The sequence below is a fragment of the Hylobates moloch genome, unplaced genomic scaffold (genome assembly GCF_009828535.3).
Source record: "Hylobates moloch isolate HMO894 unplaced genomic scaffold, HMol_V3 SCAFFOLD_6, whole genome shotgun sequence".
In the NCBI taxonomy this organism is placed as follows: Eukaryota; Metazoa; Chordata; class Mammalia; order Primates; family Hylobatidae; genus Hylobates; species Hylobates moloch.
The window spans coordinates 92,935,957-92,950,638 of NW_026652281.1; the positions used below are offsets into that span (position 1 = coordinate 92,935,957).

Sequence of the window (14,682 nt, forward strand, 5' to 3'; positions counted from 1 at the left end):
CCACTGCCTTTAGGGAAAGCTGCCATGAAAGCAGACTGTGTTTTAATGTGCTCCCAAGGCTGGTAAGCCTCTGCACCCTTCGGTGAGAGCGTGTTGGCTGGCCCCGTGTGGTCCTGTCGCCACCTCTCATGGAGAATGACCTGGGAGGGCCGGTGCTGGGAAGCCCCCTCCGCAGTGCACTAGCCCAATGCTCTCCTTGGGCAGATAGAGAACTCAGGCCCCACGAGAGGCAAGGCTTATCCAGCGCATGGCTGCAGAGTTGAGGAGCCAAGAGCCACAGAGTTATCAGGGATGGGTTGGCAGCCACCTTGTTCTTTGGGCTAACAGGGGCCACAGCAGAGGTGGGAGTGGGTGCAAAGCAGGGAGCAGGAGGCCGGGAGGTGGAGGCAGGGAGGCCAGGGCTCTCTCCTGGGTCCTGAGCTGTCCACATTCTGCTCATCATGGTGGTGGGAGGGGGGTTCTCCACTCTGATGCTGTGGATAACCTGGGGTGGCTCCGGGTCTCAGTTTCCCCATCTATCCATATGAAGTTGGACTTAATCCTTCTTTCAGCAGACCCTGCACTGAGCCCCTGCTGACTTCAGGCTCCCTGCTGGGCTCTGGAGATGCATAGATCAACAAGGTCCCCCAGGAGCTTGGGATTCTAAGAAGGGAAATTTGGGGGTCCATCTTGATGTGGGCGAGGCATTCCCTGGATCAAAGAAGAGTTTGTCAGACCCAGGATGGAGGGGCCCTGAGTCCCGGCCAGCCCCTTGGCACCCCACTCTCTATTCCGTGGCCTGCTGGCCTTTTGTGTGTTGCCCACTTAGGAGCAAGGGCCCCAGGCCAGATCCTAGGGCGTGTTCCCAGCTCATGGCAGGAGAGGAGGCCTTTGTACCCAGGCAGGCCTGGTCCAGCCTCCCGGGGAAGGTCCCAGTATGACGAGCCTAGGATGGTGAGAAGCCCAGGGCCACAAAGCCGGCTTGGTTCCTTGGCAACATCCTGAGGAATCCAGCGGCTGCACACTGGCTCCCTTCCTCTCCCCTCCCACCCTCCTGCCTGCGGGGGCTGGAGGCGGAGGCAGCCAACCCCATTATAAAAAGCCACAGAGCTCTGGCGGCGGCGAGGGGACAGCACTGAGCTCTGCCGCCTGGCTCTAGCTGCCTGCCTGGCCCCCCCCGGGACTCTTGCCCACCCTCAGCCATGGCTCCGATATCTCTCTCGTGGCTGCTCCGCTTGGCCACCCTCTGCCATCTGACCATCCTGCTGGCCGGTAAGTGGGTCCTGGACTTGGGCACGAACAGGGTAGGGAGCCCCCAGCCCCTTGTCTATCCCTCAAGCCTGACATCAGGGGCCCCAGACCCTGCCTGGGTAAAGCTCAAGGCTGGTTGGCAGCCCCTTCCCCAGGGATGTGCGGGAGGGCGCTGGGCGCCTCCCCTCCCCCAGATGCAGCGCTGGACAGATTTCCAGTTGCCAGGGACTGCCCTGCCTGGCCCAGCGAGCAAAGTGGCTGTGCCTGGAAGCATGGAGAGGTGGTGTGGGTGGCATAAGGGAGCCAGGTGTGGGTGTGCCAGGAGGGTGGGGGTGGAGGGAGCCTGCAGAGGCTCCTGGTGGGCACCGGGGTGGGAGGCCCTGGCTGACAGTGGCTGGCTCTTTCCATCAGGCGTTAATATGTAACCCGCAGCCCTGGCCCTGGGCCAAGCCACAGTTGGAACTTTCTCCTGTCCTGTTTTCAAAGCCCCCAGGATTAGGGGGCCCAGGACGAGTGAAGGTCAAGGTCACTGCAGCTCATGGTTGGGGCTTGCCGCTGCTGTGCTAGTCTATAGCCCCAGTTGCTCTGCCTGTGTCTACCCATCATGCTGTCTTCCTCCTCCAAGCACAGTGTAGAAAATGCTTTTGCCTCTAGTCACTTGCTTACTGAAGCCCAGGACCTGGTAGGGGTACATAATTAACCATCCTACCTGATATGGATAAGATGGAGGCCCAGAGAGGTTTAGAAACTGGCCCGAGGATGCACAGCCAGCAAGTAGGGCAGGAGAGGGTAAGACTCATGGGACTGAATGCAGGAGAGAGCACAGGTGCACACTCACCACCTCTGTGGGCCACATCATCTCTATGAACCGCTAGCCAGCCCCCTCCTCAGGGAGTGCCCCCACCATCTGGCAGGCTGACATTCAGAGAAGGTGAGACTTTGCCTGTGGGCACACAGCAAGTCTGGGAGAATGAGAAGTAGTCCCCAGTATCCAGATATTTCCATGGAGCAAACTCACCCTGGGGCAGGGAGCAGGTGCGTGGGTGGGTGGGCACGTGAGGGTGGTGGAGGTGAATTCCTGCTGGCTTCCTGCTTTCTGGGCTTGGGCCCTGAAGCCTGAGGTGTCTGGGGACAGTGAGATCTGGAAAGTGGGGAGTCAGATGGCGGCTGCTTTGCCACAGTCTTGCTGTGTGACCCTGAGCAGGGTCTTGCCTCCTCTGGTCCCAGTTGCTGCATCTTTAAATATAGCTATTACCTCTCCGGTGGATTGGGGGAGGGTGATGAGGTTCCAATGCCTATGGGGGTGTTTTGAAGAGGGCGGAGGAGGAGGATTACTTTTACTAAGCTGAGAGGGGGAAGGGTCCTAGGCTAGGATGGAAAGGGGACCCTGGGTGCTCAGACTAGCAGCCTGAGGCTTTAGAACCAGGCTTCTGCCTTCATCTTGGTCATTGGCTTTACTGGAAGATCCTGGGCATTGTTGGAACCTTTCTCAGCCTCAGTTTCTCCTCCTGTAAAACTGGGCATTTGACCAGGCTCACCATGGAAGTCCTCTCCTGCGCTGACATGTATGGCTCTGAGAGGCCCTCGGGAGCCCCTATAGGACAAGGAGGTGGTTTGGAAGCCAGAGAGACCCCAAGAGGAGGCTGGGGGTTTCATAGCTGCTGCCCTGACTAGTGTGGGGCAGCTGCGTCAGTCCCCAAATGTGGGTTTGTGGGGCTGTGTCAAGCAGGAGGCTTCTGTGCTTTATATAACAAACCTGCAGCTACGAGTCAGTGCAGAGCATTGCCCCCCCCACTCCAAGAGCTGACGCATTCACTCCCACTCAAGTCCTGGCAAGAAAGAGAAAAAAATGAATCTGTTTTAAGCTCCCATAGCCTACCCGCCTCATTAGCAGTGGGGGTGGATGGGGAGGGCATGGGAGGATAAATTCAAGAGTGTCAGATCCAGGCCCCTGTCGAATTTAAATAAAAATTCCTCCATTTTTCTGTTGATTAAGGTATTATGTCACAAAGCGCTTCCTTAGGCATTTTGTCCATTCATTCAACAAATAGTTATTGGACACCTACTCTGTGACAAGCCTGGTTCTAGGTACTGGGGTGGCATCAATAAATAAAACAGCCAAGGACCTCAGCCCTCAGGGTGCTGTAATTCAACTGCAGAGGACAGATAATACACAAAGTAAATCAGTAAACAGTGTGGTCTGTTGGAAGGAGAAAAGGCACTGTGATCAAACAATAGAGAGGGGTGGCTGGGAGCAGGGGCTCATGCCTGTAATCCCAGCACATTGGGAGGCCAAGGTGGACAGATCACCTGAGGTCAGGAGTTCAAGACCAACCTGGCCAACATCATGAAACACTGTCTCTACTAAAAATACAAAATTAGCTGTGTGTGGTGGTGCATGCCTGTAGTCCCAGCTGCTTGGGAGGCTGAGGCGGGAGAATTGCTTGAACCTGGGAGGCAGAGGTTGGAGTGAGCCGAGATCGTGCCAGTGCACTCCAGCCTGGGTGACAGAGTGAGACTCCATTTCAAAAAAAAAAAAAAAAAGAAAGAAAGAAAAGAAAAGGAAAAGAAAAACAGAGAGGGGAGAAGAGAGGTGTTGACATTTTAAATAGGGGGTTAGGGTGGCCCACTGAGTAGGTGGCTTTGCACAGTTTGGAGGGGGGTGACGGAGGGAGCCATGTGGATATCTCTAAAGCAATGGTCTTCAGTGAGTAATTTTGCTCCCCCATGGGCCATTTGGCAATTTCTAGAGACATTTTTTACTTGTTACAAATGTCCCAATGTTTTTGGTTCAGTTGAGCTACTCGCCTCTAGTGTGTAGAGGCCAGAGATGCTGCTAAACCTCCTACAGTGCACGAGACAGCCCCCAAAACAAAGAATTGTCTGGTCCAAAATGTCAGTAGTGTCACTGTTGAGAAACCCTGCCCTAAGGGAAAAATGCTCCAGATGTTAAAAAATGCTTATTCTCACAACCACACTGTGAAGCAGGTATTGTCACGTCCATTTTACAAGTAAGGAAACTGAGGCTCAGAGAGTCCGAGTGACTTGCTCAGGACACACAGCTGGGCAATGGCTCAAGCTCTCTCTTTATCACCTCATCCAGCAACCCAGGACATTCCCTGAGTCTCCTAAGACCCTGGAAGACTCTTAGAAGTCCTTGAGGTCCAGCCTAAAGGAGACTTCCTCCAAGAAGCCTCCCCTGATCATTTGAAGTTGGAAGTGGCCTCTCCCTCATGTAAACCCCAGTATGTTTGTGGTATGTTCTGGAACACAGTGTTTCTACCTGGCATCTAGGGTAGCCTGGAACAGTGGGGTGTTTAGGGACTGGGTAGAAAACTAGCTCTGTCACCACGCAGCTGTGTGGCACTGGGCACATTTAACCTCTCTTATTCCCAGCTTCTGCATCTGTAAAGTGGGGATCATAATACTCCCTTTGCAGGGATTTTGGGAATTAAAGAGAGCAGATGTGTACATGCTGGACACAGGGTCCGATACACAGTAGGTGCTCAATTAAAAATAAATAAAAGCTCTGATACTTTGTGTGCCTGTTTTACCTGTCCATCAGGCTGGGAGCCTTCTGAGGCCAGAGGCATTCCTTGTTCATCTCACTGTACCTCACAGCACCCAGTACAGGGCCTGGCAAGAGCAACAAGCATTTGTTGGTTGACTGAATAAACAGAGTGATCCGATGGCATTTATTGGGATGGAAGCACTCTCTCCAAACTCAGCACCAGTGCCTATGGGAGAAAGAGCTCAAGGTTAAGAATAAGAGGGCCTGAGATTTTTGTATATACTCAAAAGTAATTCCAGCCAGTGTTGGCTGAATCAGGAAGTGGATGGATGGATGGATGGATGGATGGATGGATGGATGGATGGAAGAAGGGATGGGGAGGGGATGATGAGGGATGGATGAGTGGGTGAGATAAAAGGGGGTGGAAGATTGACAGGTGGTAGGCAGGGGAGAGGGAGTGGGTAGATGGATGAATGGAGATGAATAGGGGATGGGCAGGAGGTGGCAGGTGGGTGAGGAATGGGTAGAAGATTGATAAGAGTGGGTGGACTGATGGATGGATAGGTAGATAGATGCATTAAAGAGAGATAAGTAAATTGAGACTAATTTCATTCAATGAATATTGATTGAGTATCCACCTTGTGATTGATGCTGGGAAACTGTGATACCAAGACAGATGAGGTCCCTGCCTTCCTGACACTCCTATGACAGATAATATATGACTGGCTGGATGAGGCATTGTCTCCATTTACAGAAAGGAAAACAGCTTTGAGAAAGGACAGGCTCCCCAGGTTAGTTAAACAATCTTCCTGGCAGAACCAAGAACTGAGCCGGGCCAGGACCACTCAGGGACCGTGGCAGAGGGTGGGGACTTTGGAGACAGGATGACTCTGTGGCTCTTTAAAGCCCTGGAGGTGGGCAATGGCTTTCCCCATCTTGGATTTGGGGCGCACAGAATGGACCTTCTTTCCTATCCATTGGGCAGCCTTCCTTGCCTCCTCCTGTCTCTGGTCACTCAGGGGCACCGTATTTTCTGGGGCTTCCCAAAGAAGACACCTGCAGGCCATTTTAGGGGACTGCTACCTGGCTTCACTCAATAGGGCCTGGGGAGGCTGCAGGTGAGTCAGTCTGAGGTCCCATTGCAGAAGGAGGGTGGCCAGCCCACACAGTGACTTTTATATCCTGGTTACTCAGAGAGAAAGGACAGCCCTGTGACCTGGGGAGCCCCTCCTGCACACAGCCCCCAACCCCCTGAAGCTACTAGTGCTGCTCCTTGGTGACTCAACCCAGACCTGTCAGCCCTAAACCACCTTCCCACAAAGCAGGGTGGGCCAAAGCTAAGGGGGAGCGATGGAGAGAGGAAGCAGCAGACTCTACAAAGTTTCTGTGTGTGCGCATGCGTGCATGCGCCTGTATTTGGGAAAGTGGAGTATGTTTGCATGGCCACATATATGAAAGTATTTATGCATGAGCAGTTCATGTTCTGGTGGAGCCCAGGGATGCGCTGGGGGTTTCCCAGGCTCTGAAGGGCTAGATAAGATCAGCTTGCTCTCTTGACTGCCCTGGCCTCCAGATGTTTGCAAAACCCTCTGGGGTCTTGCTTTTGCTGCACATAACCTTGACCCAGATCTGAAACTCAAGCTTTTCCTTGTTTTTTTGTTTGTTTGTTTGTTTGTTTTTGAGACGGAGTCCCGCTGTCGCCCAGGCTGGAGTGCAGTGGTGCCATCTCGGCTCACTGCAAGCTCCGCCTCCCGGGTTCACGCCATTCTCCTGCCTCAGCCTCCCGAGTAGCTGGGACTACAGGCGCCCGCCACCGCGCCCAGCTAATTTTTTTTTTTTTTCTGTATTTTTAGTAGAGACGGGGTTTCACCGTGGTGTCGATCTCCTGACCTCGTGATCCACCCACCTCGGCCTCCCAAAGTGCTGGGATTACAGGCGTGAGCCACCGCGCCTGGCCTCTTCCTTGTTTTTTATACTTATCCTCCTTGAGCTCACACTAAGCAGAAAAAAATTGCTGGAGATTATAGGGGAAGAGAAAAGGTGGAAATGCAATGTAAACAACTTCAAATGTTTATATCAAATAGTTGGGTTTCTTTGTCCTGTCCCGGGGTTTCTCTCTGGTTCCACGTGACACTCAGCTACTGCCTGCCCCTTCCGCCCCCCTCTGCCCCCACCCTATTCATACCATCCATCTCCAACCCTCCTCCTTACTCTTCTCGCTCCAGGAATTTCAAATGCCTCTTCCCTCCTAGGCAGGATGACTCAGTACCTTTCAGCAACTGCTCTCAGGCTCATTCTGGCTCTTAGCAGCAGAACAAAGGATCATCTATTCAGCAGACCCCACCTTCCTTAGAAAGCAGTTGTACTTATATTTTTTTTAAAAAGTTTATTGCTGGGCATGGTGGCTTGCATCTGTAATCCCAGCTATTCCGGAGGTTGAAGTGGGAGAATCGCTTAAGATCAGGGGTTCAAGACCAGCCTGGGCAACATAGCAAGACCCTGTCTCTTAAAACAATTAGCCAGGCATGGTAGCATGCACCTGTAGTCCCAGCTACTTGGGAGGCTGAGGCAAGAGATCTCTTTTTTTTTTTTTTTTTTTGAGACGGAGTCTTGTTCTGTCACCCAGGCTTTAGTGCAGTGGTACGATCTCGGCTCACTGCAACCTCTGCCTCCCGGATTCAAGCAATTCTCCTGTCTCAGTTTCCCAAGTAGCTGGGACTAAAGGTGCACACCATCATGACAGGCTAATTTTTGTATTTGTAGTAGAGACAAGGTTTCACCACATTGATCAGGCTAGTCTCAAACTCCTGACCTCAGGTGATCTATCTGCCTCGGCCTCCCAAAGTGCTGGGATTACAGGTGTGAGCCACCACACTTGGCCAGGAGGATCTCTTGAGTGCAGGATTTTGAGGTTGCAGTGAGCTAGGATTATACCACTGCACTCCAGCCTGGGCAACAGAACAAGACCCTATCTCTTAAAAAAAAAAAAAAAAAAAAAAAAAAAAGACAGCGGGAAGAAATAAGGCAGAGGTGAGGGGATAGGCAAGGCCACAGGCCCGGTGGGAACTAGAGCCGGCCTGGTAGGATAACCTATTCCATCACTTGCTGGCTGTGTGACCTTAGCAGGTCCCTGTCACTCTCAGATTCATCCCCCCTGCTGCACAATGGACCACTTAATTTTAAAAATTAACCCGGGCATGGTGGCTCATGCCTGTAATCCCAGCACTTTGGGAGGCCAAGGAGGGCAGATCACCTGAGGTCGGGAGTTTGAGACCAGCCTGACCAACATGGAGAAACCCCGTCTCTACTAAAAATACACAATTAGCCAGGCGTCATGGCACATGCCTGTAATCCTAGCTACTCAGGCAGCTGCGGCAGGAGAATCACTTGAACCCAGGAGGTGGAGGTTGCAGTGAGCTGAGATCATGCCATTGCACTCCAGCCTGGGCAACAAGAGCAAAACTCCATCTCAAAAAAAAAAAAATTAAACTCCTAATATGTGCCAGGCAAAAAGAACTCTATAAATAAGAATTCACGTTTCTTATTCTTACAATAAGATTATGAGGTAGATACTATTTTTGTTCCTATTTTACAGGTGGGGAAACTGAGGCATACAGAAGTTTGGCGGGGGAGGGAGGCTGAGTCAAAGGCCTTGAAGGCCAGGGCGTACAGGGGATCAGCTTTGGCTTGGGTGGTGTGGCTGGGACAATCTGGCACGGGGTTGGGAAGCCAGATGCCCACAGACATCCCTGCTGACCAGGAACCTCTTTGGACTCAGGACAGCACCACGGTGTGACGAAATGCAAAATCACGTGCAGCAAGATGACGTCAAAGATACCTGTAGCTTTGCTCATCCACTATCAACAGAACCAGGCATCGTGCGGCAAACGTGCAATCGTGTAGGTACTGCCCTCGAGGCCTCTGAAATCCCGTACGGGCCCTTGGAATATTCCCAGACCTCTGAGAATGTACGTCCACACCTCTGCTCCCAGACCTGGGCTCCTAGGCAAAGGCCTCAGCACACGATTCTCTTGCCCCTGGCCTGCAGGCCACCTAAGTGACCTTAATTTCTGTGCCACATGGCTAAGGTGGAGAGTGGCTTCCTGAATGGCCCAGTGTGGCTGGGTGGCAGCCACCCTGGCTTGTGGCCTGTAGCAGTCATGAAGGGTGGTAATTCCTCTTGGGCTGAAGCACATGTTAACCCATGCTCGAACCCACTGTATTTCATGGGGCGGTGTGGGTAGGCGTAAAGCATGACGGTCTTACTTAAAATGCAGTTTCCAGACTCTAACAGACCTGATGCAAATCCTGCCTTCCCTCTTACTGGCCGGGTGGCCCTGCTTCCATTGCTTACTTTTTGCACCTTGGTTTCCTTGTCTGTAAAATGGGTAGCTAGGACAGGATGTAACTAAAGTGCTTGGCAAGGGCGCAGTGGCTAATGCCTGTAATACCAGCACTTTTGAAGGCCGAGGCTGGTGGATCACTTGAGGCCAGGAGTTCAAGACCAGGCTGGCCAACATGGTGAAACCCCATCTCTACTAAAAATCCAAAAACTAGCCGGGCATGGTGGTGGGCGCCTGTAATCCCAGCTACTCGGGAGGTTGAGGCAGGAGAATCGCTTGAACCGGAGAGGCGGAGGTTGCAGTGAGCCAAGATGGCACCACTGCACTCTGACCTGGGCAACACTGTGAGACTCCATCTCAAAAAAAAAGAAAGAAAGAAAAAGAAAAGAGAAAAAGACAAAGAGAAATAAATAAAGTGCCTGGCAGGGTGCTGTCAGTAGGAGCTGCAGAGATCACTATCTCCATTTGACAGACAGGAAACAGGGCCATTTCGAGACTTGGGGGAGGGATTGAGCCATTGTCCCCCTGGCTGTTGAGGACCCTGGCCATCTTGGTCACTTGCTCCTCCTGGGGGCTCTCTTGGGTCTTGTCTAACCAGCCAGCCCTGAGGCCTTTCCCCAGGACTGACTTTTGGGACCTAAAGCAGCCTCAGCCAGACCTAGGGGCCGGGCAGCAGGAAATGGCCAATGGCCCTTTGCTTTCTAGGCTCAGCTAAAGGAAGTCTGGCACTTCCTCTCCTCAATTATGCAGTTTCTAAGGTGAGCAAGGTACTGCGCGTGCTCCTGCCAGACCTCTTTGCTGATCGGTCAAGGCTTACTTCCCCAAGACACCCCCAAGTATTTTTTGTTTTCTAGATGAAGGGGAAGAAGGAAGTGGGGGAGGGGATCACTGTGCCCAGGGGGCCTGCAGGGTCATACTTGCTTCCTGGACTTCTCTGGCTTCCCGGCATCCTGGAGCCAGGTGCCCTTACTTCACCTCTCTGAGCCTTGGTTTCCTCATCTGTAAAATGGGGATGAGCCTGGTAGCCACCTTGTGGAATGGATGTAAGGTTTAAACATGGGCAAAATGCCAAGCACAGGCCGTGGCATGGAGCCAGGGCCTCTGTCAGCTCTGAGCTGTGTGGCTTGGTGGTGAACCAGCCACACAGGGCTTCAGAGGAAGTTCAAGATTTGGAGGGCACTTGGGATCCCAGTGAGGCTGCCACATATTTGGCTCTAGCCCCTTCTGCCCATGAACATACATCAGGAGGGGAGGAGAGGGGCCCAGAGCACAGCCTGTAGCTGTGAAACCGAAGGAGAGGAGCAACAAGACTCAAAAAGTCTCATAAGGCCTGTTCCAGAGTGAGGAGGCCCCATACAGAGCTCACCTGAAGTCCCCCCCAGCAGAAGACTCAAAGCCCAGAGCCCCCTGCCTTAATGGTAACAATGTTATCGACATTGTGATTATTTTCAGCTACTACTGATCTATTCTGAGCCGGGTACTTCACATAATTTACCTTTTTTTACAGTAACACAGAAGTAGGGTGATCAGCTCATCCCTGTTTGCCTGGGGACTTCCCCAGTTTTAAAATGGAAAGTCCCCCATCCTGAGCACCCCCTCCATCCCAATTTTTCTGGGATGGCTGGTCACCCTACAGATGGGAGGCTTTCCTATCTCCATTTCTCGGATGAGGACCTGGGAGCTCAGAAGGGCAGGTTGCCCCAGCTGGTCAGTTGCCTCACAGCCGCTAAGTGGGAGGGCAGGGTTTCCAGCCGGGTGTGTTCACCTGCAGAGCATTGGTGCTGTGCCCCCACACCACGCTGGCCTGGGTTTCTGGTATCTGGGCATCACTGGATCCCTGTCTTCCTCCCTTGTAGCTTGGAGACGAGACAGCACAGGCTGTTCTGTGCCGACCCGAAGGAGCAATGGGTCAAGGACGCGATGCAGCATCTGGACCGCCAGGCTGCTGCCCTAACTCGAAATGGCGGCACCTTCGAGAAGCAGATCGGCGAGGTGAAACCCAGGACCACCCCTGCCGCCAGGGGAATGGACGAGTCTGTGGTCCTGGAGCCCAAAGCCACAGGCGAAAGCAGTAGCCTGGAGCCGACTCCTTCTTCCCAGGAGGCACAGAGGGCCCTGGGGACCTCCCCAGAGCTGCCGACGGGCGTGACTGGTTCCTCAGGGACCGGGCTCCCCCTGACACCAAAGGCTCAGGATGGAGGGCCTGTGGGCACGGAGCTTTTCCGAGTGCCTCCCGCCTCCACTGCCGCCACGTGGCAGAGCTCTGCTCCCCACCAACCTGGGCCCGGCCTCTGGGCTGAGGGAAAGACCTCTGAGGCCCCGTCCACCCAGGACCCCTCCACCCAGGCCTCCACTACGTCCTCCCCAGCCCCAGAGGAGAATGCTCCGTCTGAAGGCCAGCGTGTGTGGGGTCAGGGACAGAGCCCCAGGCCAGAGAACTCTCTGGAGCGGGAGGAGATGGGTCCCGTGCCAGCGCACACGGATGCCTTCCAGGACTGGGGGCCTGGCAGCATGGCCCACGTCTCTGTGGTCCCTGTCTCCTCAGAAAGGACCCCCAGCAGGGAGCCAGTGGCTTCAGGCAGCTGGACCCCTAAGGCTGAGGAACCCATCCATGCCACCATGGACCCCCAGAGGCTGGGCGTCCTTATCACTCCTGTCCCTGACGCCCAGGCTGCCACCCGGAGGCAGGCGGTGGGGCTGCTGGCCTTCCTTGGCCTCCTCTTCTGCCTGGGGGTGGCCATGTTCGCCTACCAGAGCCTCCAGGGCTGCCCTCGAAAGATGGCGGGAGAGATGGCGGAGGGCCTTCGCTACATCCCCCGGAGCTGTGGTAGTAACTCATATGTCCTGGTGCCCGTGTGAACTCCTCCAGCCTGTGTCTAGTTGTTTGATTCAGACAGCTGCCTGGGATCCCTCATCCTAATTCCCATCCCCACCCAAGGGCCTGGCCTGAGCTGGGATGATTGGAGCAGGGAGGTGGGATCCTCCAGGTGCACAAGCTCCAAGCTCCCAAGCACACCGCAGGAGGCCAGCCTTGACCATTCTCCACCTGCCAGGGACAGAGGGGGTAGCCTCCCAGCTCACCCCAGCCCCAAAACTCTCCTCTGCTGCTGGCTGGTTAGAGGTTCCCTTTGACACCATCCCAGCCCCAATGAACAATTATTTATTAAATGCCCAGCCCCCTCTGACCCACACTGCCCTGTGAGTACTACAGTCCTCCCATCTCACACATGAGCATCAGGCCAGGCCCTCTGCCCACTCCCCACAACCTCATTGTGTCTCTTGGTCCTGCTGCAGTTGCCAGTCACCCCGGCCACCTGCGGTGCTATCTCCCCCAGCCCTGTCTTCTGTACAGAGCCCACGCCCCCACTGGTGACATGTCTTTTCTTGCATGAGGCTAGTGTGGTCTTTCCTGGCACTGCTTCCAGTGAGGCTCTGCCCTTGGTTAGGCATTGTGGGAAGGGGAGATAAGAGTATCTGGTGGCTTTCCTCTTTGGTCTACACTGTGCTAAGTCTGAAGGCTGGGTTCTGATCCTAGTTCCACCATCAACCCACCAACATACTCCCATCTGTGAAAGGAAAGAGGCAGGTAAGGAATACCTGTCCCCCTGACATCACTCATTGACCTGAGGCCCTTCTCTCCAGCCCCTGGATGCAGCCTCACAGTCCTTATCAGCAGAGCACCTTAGACAGTCGCTGCCGATGGACTAACTTGTCTTTGGACCCCGAGGCCCAGAGGGCCTGCAAGGGAGTGAGTTGATAGCACAGATCCTGCCCTGTGGGCCCCCAAATGGAAGTGGGCAGAGCAGAGACCATCCCTGAAGGCCCCGCCCAGGCTTAGCCACTGACACAGCCTGGGCTCTGCCTCCCATCACCCCCTAAGAGGGAGGAGGGAGGGCTCCAGACACCTGTCTAAGAAGCCCAGGAAAGGCTCCAGGAGCAGCCACATTCCTGACACTTCTTCAGAGTCTCCTGCAGGCAGCCAGGCCACAAGACCCTTGTGGTCCCACCCCACACACGCCAGATTCTTTCCTGAGGCTGGGTTCCCCTCCCACCTCTCTCACTCCTTGAAAACACTGTTCTCTGCCCTCCAAGACCTTCTCCTTCATCTTTGTCCCCACCGCAGACAGGACCAGGGATTTCCATGATGTTTTCCATGAGTCCCTTGTTTGTTTCTGAAAGGGACACTACCCGGGAAGGGGGCTGGGACATGGGAAAGGGGAAGTTGTAGGCATAAAGTCAGGGGTTCCCTTTTTTGCCTGCTGAAGGCTCGAGCATGCCTGGATGGGGCTGCACCAGCTGGCCTGGCCCCTCAGGGTCCCTGGTGGCAGCTCACCTCTCCCTTGGATTGTCCCCGACCCTTGCCCTCTACCTGAGGGGCCTCTTATGGGCTGGGTTCTACCCAGGTGCTAGGAACACTCCTTCACAGATGGGTGCTTGGGGGAAGGAAACCCAGCTCTGCTCCACAGCGAGCAAGACGCTGTGCCGCCCTGCCCACCCAGCCTCTGCACTCCCGTGCTGGGCGTGGCACAGTATATTCAGGAAGCTCAGGCCTGGCTCAGGTGGGGTCACTCTAACAGCTCAGAGAGGGTGGGAGTGGGTCCGATGCACTTTGTTCTGGCTCTTCCAGGCTGGGAGAGCCTTCCAGGGGTGGGACACCCTGTGATAGGGCCCTGCCTCCTTTGTGAGGAAGCTGCTGGGGCCAGCTGGTCCCCCTTCCATGGACTTTGTTCATTTCTCCAAGCAGGACATGGGCAAGGATGATCTAGGAAGACTTTGGAAAGAATAGGTTGATCCTTTTACTTTTCCAACCCTCATCACCAATGTCTGTGCCATTTTGTATTTTACTAATAAAATTTAAAAGTCTTGTGAATCAACATGGGTGATTTCTCTGGGGACAAGTCCAGCAACCAGGGCTTCAGAGGGGAAGGAGTGGGGCGGGAGCAGAGGGGTGGGGGGGTGGCGGCAAGACCCCTTTCAGCCCTAGAGACCCCTATCTCCAGTTCACCTGGGGCAGAAGAGCAGACATTTTTACAGTCAGCAAGAGAAGAAGCACCAGGGATTGGAGTGAGGAGTGCTGAGCCCTCAGCCCAGCTCTGTTCTGCCCGGCTGTGTGATGTTGGGCCAGGGCCCTCACCTCTCTGGGTCTTATACATGTGAGTGTGAGGCCTCTCCTAGTCTGGCAGGACTCAGAATCCCTCATGAAGCCCTACCCCATGCCTGCTGAACCACCATCCCAGGGGCCCTGGGACCACTCTCAGTGAACTGGTGCCCCATGGGAGGAAACTGGCCCGTAGTTTCCTCTTTGCAGCCTTCCTGCTCAGATGAAGATCAAAGAGGGATTACTTCTTAAGGGACCTGGGAGTTCATAGATGTGCCCCAAGCGTGAGCCTCGTGGTGGCCCCTAAGCTTTTCAGTGTTCTGGGAGGCTTCATAAGAGCTGCTGTGTACAGTTGTGCAGGTTGGAAACTGCACAAGGCTGCCACAGACCAAGTCCAGCCTACTGGTATCCAATATTTCATGAATGTTAGGATGCATCCTTTTCACATTGTGACATGTGTGGAATTGAGACTTGTTTTGTAATCAATGGCTTGTCACAGC

At 54.2% G+C, this 14,682-nt stretch overlaps 1 protein-coding gene across 1 annotated transcript; it reads left to right on the plus strand.

The window, feature by feature from the left end:
- The first annotated feature begins 1,097 nt into the window (after positions 1-1,097).
- CX3CL1 (C-X3-C motif chemokine ligand 1) lies at positions 1,098-13,954 on the plus strand. Its single transcript, XM_032157434.2, has 3 exons — positions 1,098-1,251; positions 8,520-8,640; positions 10,941-13,954. Exons 1-3 carry the CDS (start codon positions 1,182-1,184, stop codon positions 11,941-11,943), a joined length of 1,194 nt encoding a protein of 397 aa, XP_032013325.1. The 5' UTR covers positions 1,098-1,181; the 3' UTR covers positions 11,944-13,954.
- Positions 13,955-14,682: the final 728 nt, after the last annotated feature.

Bases quoted from the DNA above. Each gene is read 5' to 3' on its own strand.
- CX3CL1 (XM_032157434.2), top strand. From the start codon at position 1,182: ATGGCTCCGATATCTCTCTCGTGGCTGCTCCGCTTGGCCACCCTCTGC. The intron at 1,252-8,519 runs GTAAGTGGGTCC...CTTTGGACTCAG, and splicing joins TCTGACCATCCTGCTGGCCG to GACAGCACCACGGTGTGACG. The intron at 8,641-10,940 runs GTAGGTACTGCC...CCTCCCTTGTAG, and splicing joins TGCGGCAAACGTGCAATCGT to CTTGGAGACGAGACAGCACA.